Raw genomic sequence first — 14,416 nt, 5'->3', positions numbered from 1 at the left:
AAAATTTTGGCGCCTATCGACTGGACTACCAAGCGTAGAAACAACTGTAAAATAAAACTTAGAAAATGTGCATAGCAGCAGCTACAAATGCACAATTCATATTTTTTTTACACATATACAAAAAAAAAAAAAAGAAGGGAAGGATTTTAGTCCTACCTAAATGCCACACAGACACATATATTGTGCTCTTCTTAGCTTCTGTACACCTTGCATCTGTCGTCGCAACGGATGCCGCTATCTACAGCTGCCACACGACGGGCTTACCTAACACCAGGAGACTGGTTTTGGAAAATGCGTGATTGGCTGACCTCTCCGGAGAATGTCAGTTGGGGAGACAGCACGTTAAAGTATAATCACACAAGTCTGACCTGACATATCATGACACTCCCTGCCACGGCTGTGCCATTCAGCGCGGCTGGGCACAAGTTGCTAAGCAACAGGCAACGGGAATGTCGAAATCTCCAACATGAGTAAAAGCTCAACAGAAATGACAGTGACAAACATGGACAACCGGGGCGGTGGGTGGGTGACAAGGTGTTCCTCTTTGCAAAAACCCCCCACTTCCTCTTGTCCACCCCATCACACATGCTCCTGCTGCACCGTCCTCGTCAACCTTCTCATCCGCCTCATTTCTGTCTCCGGGAAGAGTCCCCCAGTCACAACATGTGTAACAAGAATTAAAATCAGGTTTACTTCTGTTATTGCACTGACAGATCACCGACAGGATCACTGTTTTAACATGTCCCGCTAGACACTGCCTTGTGTTTTCCAGTGTTTTACATGTTTCTAGTGTTGCCTGATGTGACAGTGCAGCACAACTTTAGAGACTTAAGCCTGGTGTTAACTTAATTAAACTGTCGGGGAACACCTTGTTAGTCTCATGTTTGTACACTGTGATGTTAATGTTTTCATTCGGAGGCACAATCCGTGATCTTACTGTAAATAGAAGTGTCACCCCGAACAAAATCTGCTCTTGCTTGAGTGTTAGGCCCGTCTGCCACCCCTGCTCACCTTGCAGCGGCAGTGCCGTCTCTGGGTGTTGCTAAGGGTTACCTGCTAATTGTCTACGCCTGAGGAGGTGAGGATTAAGGCTTGCCCAAGGGTGGCTTGAAGTGAGAGACACCACTTCTTGCCTCCATGCTTTTTGCTTTTAGCTGATATTATAAGTCATAGTTATAAGTACTTGAATGAATCCAGTGTTAATCATTTTAAAGAGAGCACCAACTTTGAGCCAGGTCACAACCAGTCATTTAAACTCAATTATTTTCAAATATTATCAAATATATCATCAAATATTCAAATGTACCTTTTTAAAATACATTTTTTGTTAACAATTCTGATTTTGCATATAGATTTGATGCAGTTTATTAAATAGCTAGACCAGTTTTTTTTATTGTTTTTTTAAAGATTTCAAAACAAGAGACACAAGTTCCTTTGGGGGGTTTTTCTGTAGAAAGCCATGACTCACCTTTAATAGAAAGTTTGAGTTTCTCTGCATGTGCAGATCTACCTGTGCTAACACAGACTGCATTTACAGCATCATGGCTTGGTTCTCTCATGTGGCCTGAAGATAAATAAAACACCAACCCGAGGAACTGAACAGTAAACACGATCCCTACACTGCATTTGGGGACAGGCCTCTATTTGTTTGCATTGTTGTGAGACATCCTATAGACTCAGCTTTAAATCGACTACTTGCAAATACAGTAGTAATAATTGTCTGAGGGAATATGAATAGCTTTACGAGCCACCGGATGTGTTTATTTGATGCAATCTGCACTTGTTGATCAGGTTGGGTGCAGAGTAATCTCTCAGTTTTCACGGATGAATAAACTGAACCTTGATGGGACCTTAAAACTCCACTAGAACATGAAACGAGTAACTGATTTTATGTTTCATTTCATTTCATTTAGAAGATCGAGGCTTTTGCCTGAGTCATCGTTAGACTCGGATACATTTTAAGATATTACCTGTGGAATATTGAGTTTCATATAAACAGTAGCACAATAGAAAGGGTCGCTGGCGTTTGTTTAGTTCTGAGGTAGTTCTTGTTGACTTCGTCTGCCAGCCTGGCCTGACCTCAAACAGCCACTCACTTTGAGCTGGCTGAAGACAGAGATGGAAAATGGGGTCAGGTCTAATCAACATTGCTGTCATGATTATGTCCAGTTCACTCCAACCTGTAACCAGGCAACAGGCAGCGCTACCACAAAGCTGATGTGACAGTGGCAGGTAGACAGAAAGTCAAGGGGTGGACAGAAAGCTCGGGCGGGTGGGTGTTTAGCCCAACGCTGCCTATTTCTGTCCAGCTCATCACTCTGTATAGGTATTAGCATTTGAACACAGAACACACGTCAAAGTGGGCACCCGAGAAAAGGCATCATATATGCTCTTACTATATGTATACTACTGTGATAAGTCTGGAAACAGTCAATGATCTGATTGAGTTAAATATTATTCTCTTAGCTCTGAGCTGAGCACAGGACTCCTACTTCTTCTGTTTGTTTTTCTTCATGTGAAGCCAGTTAGGGAAATCCTCTGAAAATGATGTCCTTTTTAAATTCAAACGGGGTATTTTGAGCATTTTTATAATAGCTGCATCAATGTGAAGAGCATTTTAAATGCAATCACAGGTTATGCTGTTTCACCGAGCAAATAATTATAAGGCTTATGAAGATGGAATTACCACAGATTATTTTCAATATAAAAACAAAAGGCATATGCAGTGAAGTGACACAGGCCGCTGCCTCTGTTATATTAAAATGTGAAAATGGTTACAGTGCGCGTGTGTGTGTGTATGTAGAGGTTGAAAACAGAACACAATTTGCCATAGTCTTAAGATAGTACGGCAGGAAAGCTGTTGCTTTTTTCACTTTTTAATTTCACTCTGTTGCTACTGCTGATTTTTGCATAGGTTAGGAGTCACCTGAGCAAACTCTTTGCCCCTCAATGTTCAATGGGACTCACCTGGTAAGCACTCAAATTCAATACAAAGATGGAACACCCTGCAAATTTCAAAGTCTAACAACTTTATCTAAGAATTTAGAGGACGTTAAAAATAGTTACATTTTTTCATTAACAGGTAAAATGTGTTTACACAGCAGGAATACTTCCCGCTCAGCTGGCCCGAGCTGAGTTCATTGAATGATGATCCAAATTATTTATGTGCAACACTGTGCAGTGTTATAGGACAATAATAAAATTTTTGCATTCACCACTTACATATCTGGCTCTAAGTAAAGGCAGCTGTTTTCCTATTCTTCTTAAAAACACCAGCAGGCATTAATAATAGTGCAACAAAGCATGCAAATAATGACTTGTGGACAGGAGTTCTCTATAAAGAGGGCACTTACCATGGTCTTCTGCGGACATCGTATAGGTCAATCTTGTTGGGTGCCCTCCATGGAGTTGCTAGAGAGCACAAGAAAACAAATTATAGCCCATCCAGTGCACTGTTGGATGTTTCAGATCAGATTAGATCAAGGTAATCATAATTTCAGTCTCTCTATCAAGTTACCAGTAGAGCCATCTGATAAGAGATTGGCAATGTTCTCCAGCTGAGGAGCCCTAGGGTCAATTTAGACTCTATCATGCAGTAAGTTATGACTGAGGCATCACTGTTGACTCAGTACTCTGCAGCCTACCTGGGTAGTATCGTGTCATGCCCGTGGCACTCCCAAACACCTGCCAGCGGAGAGAGCTGTCCTCCCTACGGTTTTCAATGAAGACCCTCTCCAGTGCCTGGGTCCAGTTTAATTCATTAAGGATGACGGGGGCTGAGGGAAAACACAGAGAGCAAAGCACATGAGAAAAGACTCATTATGACTAATTGGAACAGATTTATGCAGGCTTCAGCCTTACACTGATTTGTTCTTTTCTTTAGTGATTTTTGCATTTTGTGGTGCACAATAGATGCAACTCAGGCACCAAAGGCTTTGTTATTCATCAAATTGCAGAAATACAAAGATGTAAGTAGACCCCATTATTTAAGGGCAACTCTCAATGCCTCTCGGCATGCTGATTTTCTGAGAAAAAAAAAAAGTAGTCACTTGTCAATACTATATATTATTACATGATTACATGATTTGCAGGTATTCAGGGGTCAAGTTCTGCTCTCCATAGTTTTGTTATGGTCTGTTGCAAGGTTGCAGTGCTAAAACCCCCCCACAGAAACACAGATTTCTACAAAGTAATCAAAAACACCGTTGCGCTTGTTCTCTTTTCAGCAGGTGTCTCCTGGATAAAGTTTTGCTCAGATGACACACGTACCAAGACAGGTACAAGGTGAAAACAACACCAGCCTAATGGCTGTTGCCTGCAAAGATAGTGGACCTGAGTGTAACATAACTGCAGCTTTTCTCTGTTACGAACCCAAAGGTCAACTCTCTTGCTGAACAACCTTGTCCACACCAGCAAAGAAAGCTTAAAACATAAGAATGCATGTATGCAGGCGGCTTGGCCGGAGGTCACGTCTGAGTATGGAATTAGTCTAATCTGGGAAATCTTCTTTGGAGGGCAGGGGAAGGATCTGATATGACCTTGGAGGAGGTCGTACAGTCATACTGTCACTAGCAGGTTTTGGAGAGAGAAACAACTGCTGAATGTTTGATAATAGGGGCCCATAAACTGTTTCTGCAGACATCCATTAGGGTGTTAGAGGATTTACGGGTGCTTGGTTATTTGGAGAGGAGAAACAGGTAAAAGGAAAAAGACTATTCAAGTCAACTTTATTAATATAGTGCCAAATCACAAGGTGCTTTATATAGTAAAGTAAATGCTTGTGCATGCACGACCAGATGCATTATTGTGCATGTTCTGAGCTGAAGCATAAGGTCATAGATCGCACATGTCAGACAGAAATGGATTTATAACTGCGGAAAGAAGCATTTATCATCTAGTCAACAATAGGTGGAGGAACACGACGCAAGTGTAAAACGCGCATCTTTTCTGCTTCCGCCTGTCTTCTGTTGTTTTTACGCTGTCGTTGTTTTGCTTGCACTCGTGATCTAAATCATGCTTTCCATTCGTGCATATCCCTGCGTGACGCAATGTGCATCCACACACACATAAGCCAAAAAAAATGCTTTCAGTCTGTGTTTAATAGCTAAGCTGAAGTCAGAAGATGGGGAGTGCAATCAGAGGTTTAATAGCCACCTGACTAAAGAGGAAACAAGACGAGGCGCTGAGCTGAGGAGAACTTCACTCGCTTCTCTGATTTAATTACTCAGCCAACCAAAGCTAGATAAGCCCCTGAACCGACAAGTCCAGCTTTTCTCAACCCCACGTTTGAATTTCACACAAATAAACGATCATTATCCACTTTTCCATGCTTTTCAATTACTGCTCAGTCTTTGACAACCTGTCAGTTTAAGAGGTAAGAAATATGACACTAGCCTTCCATCATTCACTTCTCACCTCCTTTACTGTGAGCGGTCACACATTATAGAAAAATATAACACTGTTTATTGTTTTTAGTTGAAAGCTGCCAAAGTCTTTTTAAAATTGTGGCTCAAAACAACCTGTATCCTGCATCCTAAAATGCACACACACACACACACACACACACACACCATAACGCAGCACTAAGCAACGTTTGGAGGATATGAAGGCCAAATTGCTGCCATCACCAAAGGCAGCTCCTCGACATGCTTTTTTTCTCGAAATTCATAGACACAAACACAAAAGAAGAATGGAAGAGGATAGAGGCAGCCCTGCAAATGGGCACAAACATAAAAACACATTTGGGGGAGGGGGGGTGATTGATGGAAAGAAACACAAAAATTAACACGAGTGACTGGCTGCTTTCACAGCAAGAAAGAAAGCAATTTCTCGCCCATGGGGGCAGAGGAAAAAAAATACCCAAAACAAACTTGATGTTCAACTGTTAAATTGAAAACCTAAGACGCTATTTAGGTCAAAGAACTGATTATTCGGTTTATTTTTAGATCGTGTAACAGCAAAGAACAAATGACGGATCACCTTTGACGTTGTTAAACACAGTTTCAGAGGTTCAGTTATAAGGTCTGAGTTCAGCAATATTTTGATGCATACATGATATATGCATGTCTTTACGTTTTGCTTCCAGGAGTCAGACATTTTTAGTCATTTTTAAAATGTTCTAAATGGTCTTAAGGAACAGTAACAGGCTTTCAGGAAGGTTTTCTTGACACTTCTTTAAACTGGCTGCTTATCCATACATTTTCAGTCTGGTCCTTGTTCATGACCATTTTCAGACGGATGTTGTTTTTTGGGTTGTTTTGTTGTTTTTTTTGTTAAGCCAATGACCTATGAACCATTCAGGCACAAAAAGCCATCTAACTCAAGAGATGAACCAGTGTTAACCAAATAACAGATGATTAAGAAAAAAAAGAAATAGGGATCTTTGAAATTGATGGCACTGGAGTTTGATCCGCCATGCAGTACCATCTGGATAGCATCTGATAGGCAAAAGTAAAAGCATATCTGGATAGAGAAGCACACAATGGAACACTATCAGCCATGGATTGGCCTCCTCAGAGCCTTTGTGAAGCAGTGTGGGAACTTAGAAAGAACAGAACAAAAGACAACCAACATCCAAACAAGAGCTTTGAATGTCCTTCAAGAAGCCTGGGGAACTATTTCTGAAGCCTACTTAAAGAAATTACCAGAAAGCTTCTCTAAGAGAGTTCAGGCTGTGCGTGAACAAAGGTGGTCATACCAAGTACTGCCTTCCAAGCTCTGTTTTTGCCGTATATGCTGTATTTCCATTTATGATTAGCTATGTTTCAATCAATCAATGCACTTCTTTCCCATTTTCCTTGCAAAATATAAAGAATTGAGGGTTGGTTCAAGAATTATGCACATTATTGTATTAGAGGACTCTATTTTCTCATGCCTTGTCAGTTATTTTGTGTCTGTGTGTGTGTGTGTGTGGCTATTTTGATGATTCATTTGTGAATGATGCCACTAACACGCCTGCTACAAAATAAATTGCATTCTACCAGAATTAGAAAGCAAAAGAGCTTTCTGTTCTGTCTCTCATAACTCAGTGTTTACATTCGCCAAGAATCCAGATGGTATGAAGAGCCAGAGAGATTAAAGCGGAGAGCGAAATTTGTGCGAATTGCAGTATGTCTGACATTATAACCATGTATTTTCAAACTTGCTGTCATCGCTTCCAAGACTCCGAAGCATTTCAGTGACACCAGTGGCTATATTCTACTGATACTTGCGTGGAGATTATCAGGGAACCAAACCACGCTTTTCAATTTCACCTGTGCCGTGCAATACTCTGTGGTCAAAGAGCCATCTGATTAATGTGTAAAAAAGTATTATCCTTTAAGCATTGGCTATCACAGCAGGTTACTGCAGCGGCAGCCCATGTGCTGTGAAGTCCTGGTGCTCTTATCTGAAGAAGCACCGGTTCTGTAATGATAGCTGTCCCAGACAGGCCAAGGGCAACGAGACATCCGGTGACCTCTGTTAAAACTAGCATCGTTTCAGCTGCCTCGACGAAGATCAAGGTAGTAACTGAACTCTGGTTTTTAAATCACAAGGAATTCTGACCTTTTTCAAATCTGTGTTGTTTTTACTGTTTTGTCTCATATTTATTTTCTTAAACTCTGTCATGTCATTCTGACCTATGTTTTATCTTATTTGGTAATTTTAGATGTACAGGACTTTGCTCAACTCACCCACAAACACACGATGTACTACTTCGTACTTGCTTTGCACACATATAAGCATGCTAACTCAGCAGCTATGTATGAGTTTTTGTTTACACCCTACTGTTGGTCAGTCTTGTTCCTCTAAAAAAGACAGAGCAGTACATTCACACTGCCAGCTGAAACTAAACCATTCATATTTGAGCCATCGCTACTGTCAGGCCAATTCAGCAAACACGCACACACATATTTACCCACATCTGCAGGTGATCTCTGCAGAAAAACAGGCACATCCCAGATAAGAGAAGCTAGCAAACTAATTCTCTTTGATTTATTCAGTTAGGATAAGCTGTGACTTCTCTGGACAGTTGATAAAAAGACAAATTTCCCCTGGGGGGGAAATATGCTCACACAGGCAGACAGGGCCTAAGAGGACTGTGTTGGCCTCATCTTTCACATGAAATGCGCCTCTCTCTGATATCTTTAAAAGGTAATTCATCAGCGCACCGCTCCCCTGACATTTAGAGCACCCTTGGCTTTGCCCCCTTTATGAAGCAAGACTGCACACCAAGTAGGGAAACAATTATGAGTGGGATTTATGGAGCATCTCTGTGTGAGATCATTCCTCATCTCCTCCCACCTCGATCCTGTGACCCCCACCCCTTAACTCCAAGTACACACATTACTCACCGTGATGTACCTGTGATAAGCAAACAAACAAAAAAAAAAACCCATCTAAAACAATATGTCCCTTATGTTCTGTGTTAATCCAACATTCAGAAACAAGTCGTTGCACCACTGCTGTGCATAGAGAGCAGAAAAATGACCTGCAGTATATCATCAAGCAACACAAGTGGCGCCTTCTAAGAAATCCATAATTGTAATGGAGCTAAATCTATTACCAGAGACCCTCTGAAGAGCCATAACCATCAACGCCGTCATGACCATAAGCATTATATATTTCTGTGTTTTAAACAGAGCGACTAAATGTTAGTGAATGGTTCCTGTGTTTTGGAGGCAGAGTTTTGAGCTTCTGGAAATTTTCTCTTTGTTTCATTCATGTTTGAGTTTTTGTTCAGTCACTTCGCTAATCTAGTTGGGTTTTAATTCCTTGTGATTTTGTTTATTATTTTGCCTTTTCCAGCTATAGCAGAACTTGTATTCTGAGTCTTTTAGTTCTTGTTTAAATTTTAATTTAACGATCATGTTAAACAAAGAGATTATATACCCTCCCAGTGTTCTAGTACAGTGGGGCAAAAAAGTATTTAGTCAGCCACCGATTGTGCAAGTTCCCCCACCTAAAATGATGACAGAGGTCAGTAATTTGCACCAGAGGTACACTTCAACTGTGAGAGACAGAATGTAAAAAAAAAATCCATGAATCCACATGGTAGGATTTGTAAAGAATTTATTCGTAAATCAGGGTGGAAAATAAGTATTTGGTCAATAACAAAAATACAACTCAATACTTTGTAACATAACCGTTGTTGGCAATAACAGAGGTCAAACGTTTACTATAGGTCTTTACCAGGTTTGCACACACAGTAGATGGTATTTTGGCCCATTCCTCCATGCAGATCTTCTCCAGAGCAGTGATGTTTTGGGGCTGTCGCCGAGCAACACGGACTTTCAACTCCCACCACAGATTTTCTATGGGGTTGAGGTCTGGAGACTGGCTAGGCCACTCCAGGACTTTCAAATGCTTCTTACGGAGCCACTCCTTTGTTGCCCGGGCGGTGTGTTTTGGATCATTGTCATGTTGGAAGACCCAGCCTCGTTTCATCTTCAAAGTTCTCACTGATGGAAGGAGGTTTTGGCTCAAAATCTCACGATACATGGCCCCATTCATTCTGTCCTTAACACGGATCAGTCGTCCTGTCCCCTTGGCAGAAAAACAGCCCCATAGCATGATGTTTCCACCCCCATGCTTCACAGTAGGTATGGTGTTCTTGGGATGCGACTCAGTATTCTTCTTCCTCCAAACACGACGAGTTGAGTTTATACCAAAAAGTTCTACTTTGGTTTCATCTGACCACATGACATTCTCCCAATCCTCTGCTGTATCATCCATGTGCTCTCTGGCAAACTTCAGACGGGCCTGGACATGCACTGGCTTCAGCAGCGGAACACGTCTGGCACTGCGGGATTTGATTCCCTGCCGTTGTAGTGTGTTACTGATGGTGACCTTTGTTACTTTGGTCCCAGCTCTCTGCAGGTCATTCACCAGGTCCCCCCGTGTGGTTCTGGGATCTTTGCTCACCGTTCTCATGATCATTTTGACCCCACGGGATGAGATCTTGCGTGGAGCCCCAGATCGAGGGAGATTATCAGTGGTCTTGTATGTCTTCCATTTTCTGATGATTGCTCCCACAGTTGATTTTTTCACACCAAGCTGCTTGCCTATTGTAGATTCACTCTTCCCAGTCTGGTGCAGGTCTACAATACTTTTCCTGGTGTCCTTCGAAAGCTCTTTGGTCTTGGCCATGGCGGAGTTTGGAGTCTGACTGTTTGAGGCTGTGGACAGGTGTCTTTTATACAGATGATGGGTTCAAACAGGTGCCATTCATACAGGTAACGAGTGGGGGACAGAAAAGCTTCTTACAGAAGACGTTACAGGTCTGTGAGAGCCAGAGATTTTCCTTGTTTGAGGTGACCAAATACTTATTTTCCACCCTGATTTACGAATAAATTCTTTACAAATCCTACCATGTGGATTCATGGATTTTTTTTCCACATTCTGTCTCTCACAGTTGAAGTGTACCTCTGGTGCAAATTACTGACCTCTGTCATCATTTTAGGGGGGGAACTTGCACAATCGGTGGCTGACTAAATACTTTTTTGCCCCACTGTATATGAGGGGTGTCAACTCCAGGCCTCAAGGGCCAGTGTCCTGCAGGTTTCAACCTGGGTCAGCATACCTGAATCAAATGATTAGTTCATTACCAGGCTTCTGGAAAACTGCAAGACATGTTGAGGAGGTAATTTAGCCATTTAAATCAGCTGTGATGGATGAAGGACTCATTTAAAACCTGCAGGCCTGGATTTGCCCACCTTTGTACTATACCACGCTCAGTGTGGGTCTCATGCTGCTGCATTACTCAGTTACTCGCAGTTACTTCCTGCTTTAGTTTGTTACTCACCTTCTAACTGTACCTTGCAATCAGTTTTACTGCCCTGTGTCTCATCTTCTAGTTCAGCTGTGTCTTGTTACCCTGACGTTTCCACTTTATATTATAGTTTCAGGGTGAATGTGTTCTCTGCCTGCTCGTCTGCCTCTGTTCTCTAAATGTTAACCATTTATTTCTCATGTTCCTGCTTTTGTTTATGCCTCTTTTTTTTTGTAGTTTGTAGTTATGCTTCTCTGTAGACTGTTTTCATTCAGCAAAACACCGAGATATGCATGGAAATATTAGTGGGTTAAGATGTAAGAAAAATATAAATATGTTTGTTTTGTTTTTTTTACGCACTATGTATTCAGGTATTTCACTAAATTGTAAAAGCTGAAGCTGTAAGAATGGGTTCGAACCATGAAAATGGTTGGAATGGTATGTTTGTTTTTTCTCTAGACTTTCAGATATCCACCTGTGAGCTTTTTTGTTTTCATACCAAAACAATTCAGATGAATAAAATGTTATTTGTCGTGCTCACATTTTTGAAGCGTTTCAATTACAAAATTCATTAGCAATGTGTATGCTGAGAAACAATATTGCTGGATAATTTCAAGACTTCACAGTGAGCACGTAATAAAAAAAGCATACTAAATGTACATTAAGTGAGAAACAAAAAGCTTCCTGCACAGTTCAAGGTAATCTCAGATGCATCCACCGCCTGCCTTCTCCTGCTTTTCGTCTTGTCAACCCAAATTGCTACTCCATATGCCCCCTTTTTCTTACTTCCTCTCTCCTGCTTTCTTCCTGTCCCTTCTTTTTATCACGTAGAGTGGCGTTTTGTTAACAATCTGTTAAGATTTGGTTTATATCCACCAAGGTTTTCAGGGTCGACTTAATAGCTTATTAGTTGAAAATTGACAAAGCCTTGAAAAGCCTTATAACTTAGAAGCTATGATTCTTTCAAATGTGGTGTGCATAGTCAATATAGAGAAAGTAATAATAATAATAATGGATTGCATTTATATAGCGCTTTTTCAGATCCTCAAAGCGCTTTGCAATGCCACTATTCATTCACTCTCACATTCACACACTGGTGGAGGCAGCTACAGTTGTAGCCACAGCTGCCCTGGGGCAGACTGACAGAAGCGAGGCTGCCATATCGCGCCATCGGCCCCTCTGGCCATCACCAGTAAGCAGTAGGTGAAGTGTGTTGCCCAAGGACACAACAACCAAGACAGACAGAGCTGGGGATCAAACCGGCAACCTTCCAGTTACAAGATGAACTTCCAAACCCCCTGAACCACAATCGCCCCACAAGTACCGCATTAAAAATTTAAAATATCATATTACATTTAACCTTTGACCTCTCCTACAAGGTCAATAGAATGATCTGAAGGCCAAAGTTTTAATCATAATCCTATGTAGAACTATTAAAACTATAATTCTTACTGCCATTGATCGTTATGGCAACTTAAAAGTAAATACTGCCCAGATGGTGAGCTTCCTTGGTGGAGGCTTGTGCTCTCAGACTGCTTCTTGTTGTTTCTGCAGCGTCCTCCATACTTATCTCCAGATACAGCGATGCAACACTCTGTTCACAGTTCTGTGCAGATTAAAAGCCATCGAGTTGGAGGTGCAAACAGAGCGTTACCACTGAGCTCGCAAGATCATCAGCTAAAGTATTTTTTTCCAATCCCCATGCATAACCTTAGTAAAACGATAAATTGAAGGTACTTGCAACAACAAAAGTGAAGATGGTAGCTCCAAATACTATTTTCTTTTCGAAGGCAGACCCTAAGAAAGGAACACAGTGGGTGAAGGCTTGCTTTACAAAAGACACAATCATGCAGAAACCCAAAAAGCTAAATAAAACCAGCGTAAATACAATATTTTCATCAATTTAAAAAAAAAAACTTGTATGGTGAAGTGGTTGCTAGATATGGGGTACTATAAAATTCAAGTAAAACAAAGTGAACTTAGTAACCAGATTCAGTGACTGAATCTTTCGGTAAAGCAGCCTCTTCATTTTCTCTCTACATTGCTTTAATGTGTAGTGGATGCCTAGCAGCAATTCGGGGAAACTGACAGCTAAGATTTTTGTTTTACTGTGATGAGTCCTCTGTCGTATCTCAATAAAGCCTGACTTCACTGTCAGCTCATTTTTTGCTCTTATCTTAAGGCTAACATTAAGAGGTGCTGTGTGAAGTCATTTAATATGGTTAACACTTTTTAAAACAGTTATTCTTGCTGCTGCATTCATGAATTTTGAGCGGTAAATATACCCCAATGGACCAATCACAGTACACCTGCATCGCTTAAATTTACTCCTATGCTGGAAATGTACCTATTTTATGTTAGGACCATAAAAAAAGAATCTAAAAACAGTTTCAAGAACCACAATGGACCCCGGCCCATGCAATGCAGACATGATAAACAGATTGGTCTGAGAGTGCCTATAGAGAGTGAAACAAAAGAGAATTTCTCTGAGGAGGGACGACTATTCAGTATGGAGAATAAAACAGGGGGGAGAGGAAAACATTTCACCGTACCTCAAGAATGCTCCTCCAAATACTTTTTCTAATTAAAGAAGAGCAGTAAATAACAAACACATGAAATGTAATTTGTGAGCCTGGTGGTGAGTGAAGTGGAGTTTGCTGTGCTGACTGTTCTAATTAGTGTGCAGGTAAATGATAGTGCCCCTTCAATGGGCACACACTATAGGGTTTGGATGGGTGAGATCGGGGAGGGGTCGGCGGAGAGAGAGCGAGAGATGGAGCCTGTAAATTTGGGAACAAAATAGAGCCCGCAGTGTTTATACGCCTTTCTTCTTTTTTTGCTTTAACTTTAAATCCCTTCCTCTTTTTTCCCCACTTTCTCCCTTTTTCCCCACAAATCACTTTTGCTCTTTTCCACACATTTAAATCTGGTTTGATGTTGAGAGGGGCTGAGTTGATCTCCAGTGTGGTGTGAGCAAGTTGACAGCGAAGCTTCCTCTACTGGAAGGAACCTGGGGCGTGAGAAACAAATAAAGAGCGCATGTACTGCATGTGCACAAACACACACACACATAACTTCTCACTGACAGCGACGACATTTTACATTTAACTGAGGCAAATCGCAAGCGTGATAGTTTTTTGCTTTAAGATGACAAATGTAGCTTTTTATTTAAACTTATCTGACGCAAAGACAAAATTAAACGGGGGTCGTTATTATTTCCTCTTCCTTTCTGAAGAAAACTGAGCCAGAACTCAGCTATGACCCTTTCATATACACCTCTCCATGTTCATTTTCAACATCAGCAGCAGTTTGACTGACAGATGTTTACAAATATTTCTTTTGCATTGATGCTCACTTCTATATATTTGATGCACATTAAAGTTTGCAAATTATACACATTCTGTGAAATTTGTCATTTGCAGAGGTGAACAGGATCACCACTTTCCAGAGCGGATCTAACCACAGACTAGTGTATTGTAACTTTTAAACAGTGAGGAGCAGAAGAAGCTAGTTTAGGCAAAAAACTGTAATTCCTCCTGTTAAATTGTATACCTAAGGAAATGTTGTCAATTGCGCATTGTTTATAGTTTATACTATTCCTGAATATTCTCCAAAGGATAATTTCTGTTGATGTCTAAGAAAGGCATTTTACTTCAGAGTCTGAGA

The 14,416-nt window shown here is 41.0% G+C and overlaps 1 protein-coding gene across 3 annotated transcripts in view; it reads right to left on the bottom strand.

The window, feature by feature from the left end:
* Positions 1–14,416, bottom strand: part of cacna2d2a (calcium channel, voltage-dependent, alpha 2/delta subunit 2a) — a 183,748-nt gene that overhangs the window by 40,292 nt on the left and 129,040 nt on the right. For all 3 annotated transcript variants that reach the window (XM_086292772.1, XM_086292773.1, XM_086292774.1), the window contains 2 exons: positions 3,645–3,776; positions 3,354–3,411 (listed from right to left, as the gene is read on the bottom strand). In XM_086292772.1, the coding sequence (XP_086148898.1) occupies positions 3,354–3,411; positions 3,645–3,776 (190 nt within the window). The remainder of the gene's footprint in view (positions 1–3,353; positions 3,412–3,644; positions 3,777–14,416) is intronic.

Source organism: Aulonocara sp. 'chitande type north' Nkhata Bay, linkage group LG5 (assembly GCF_057382095.1).
Source record: "Aulonocara sp. 'chitande type north' Nkhata Bay isolate Kocher_YH1m ecotype deep benthic linkage group LG5, A_spYH_male_GT1.1, whole genome shotgun sequence".
Classification (NCBI taxonomy): domain Eukaryota; kingdom Metazoa; phylum Chordata; class Actinopteri; order Cichliformes; family Cichlidae; genus Aulonocara; species Aulonocara sp. 'chitande type north' Nkhata Bay.
This window is presented reverse-complemented; position numbering and strand designations above follow the sequence as displayed.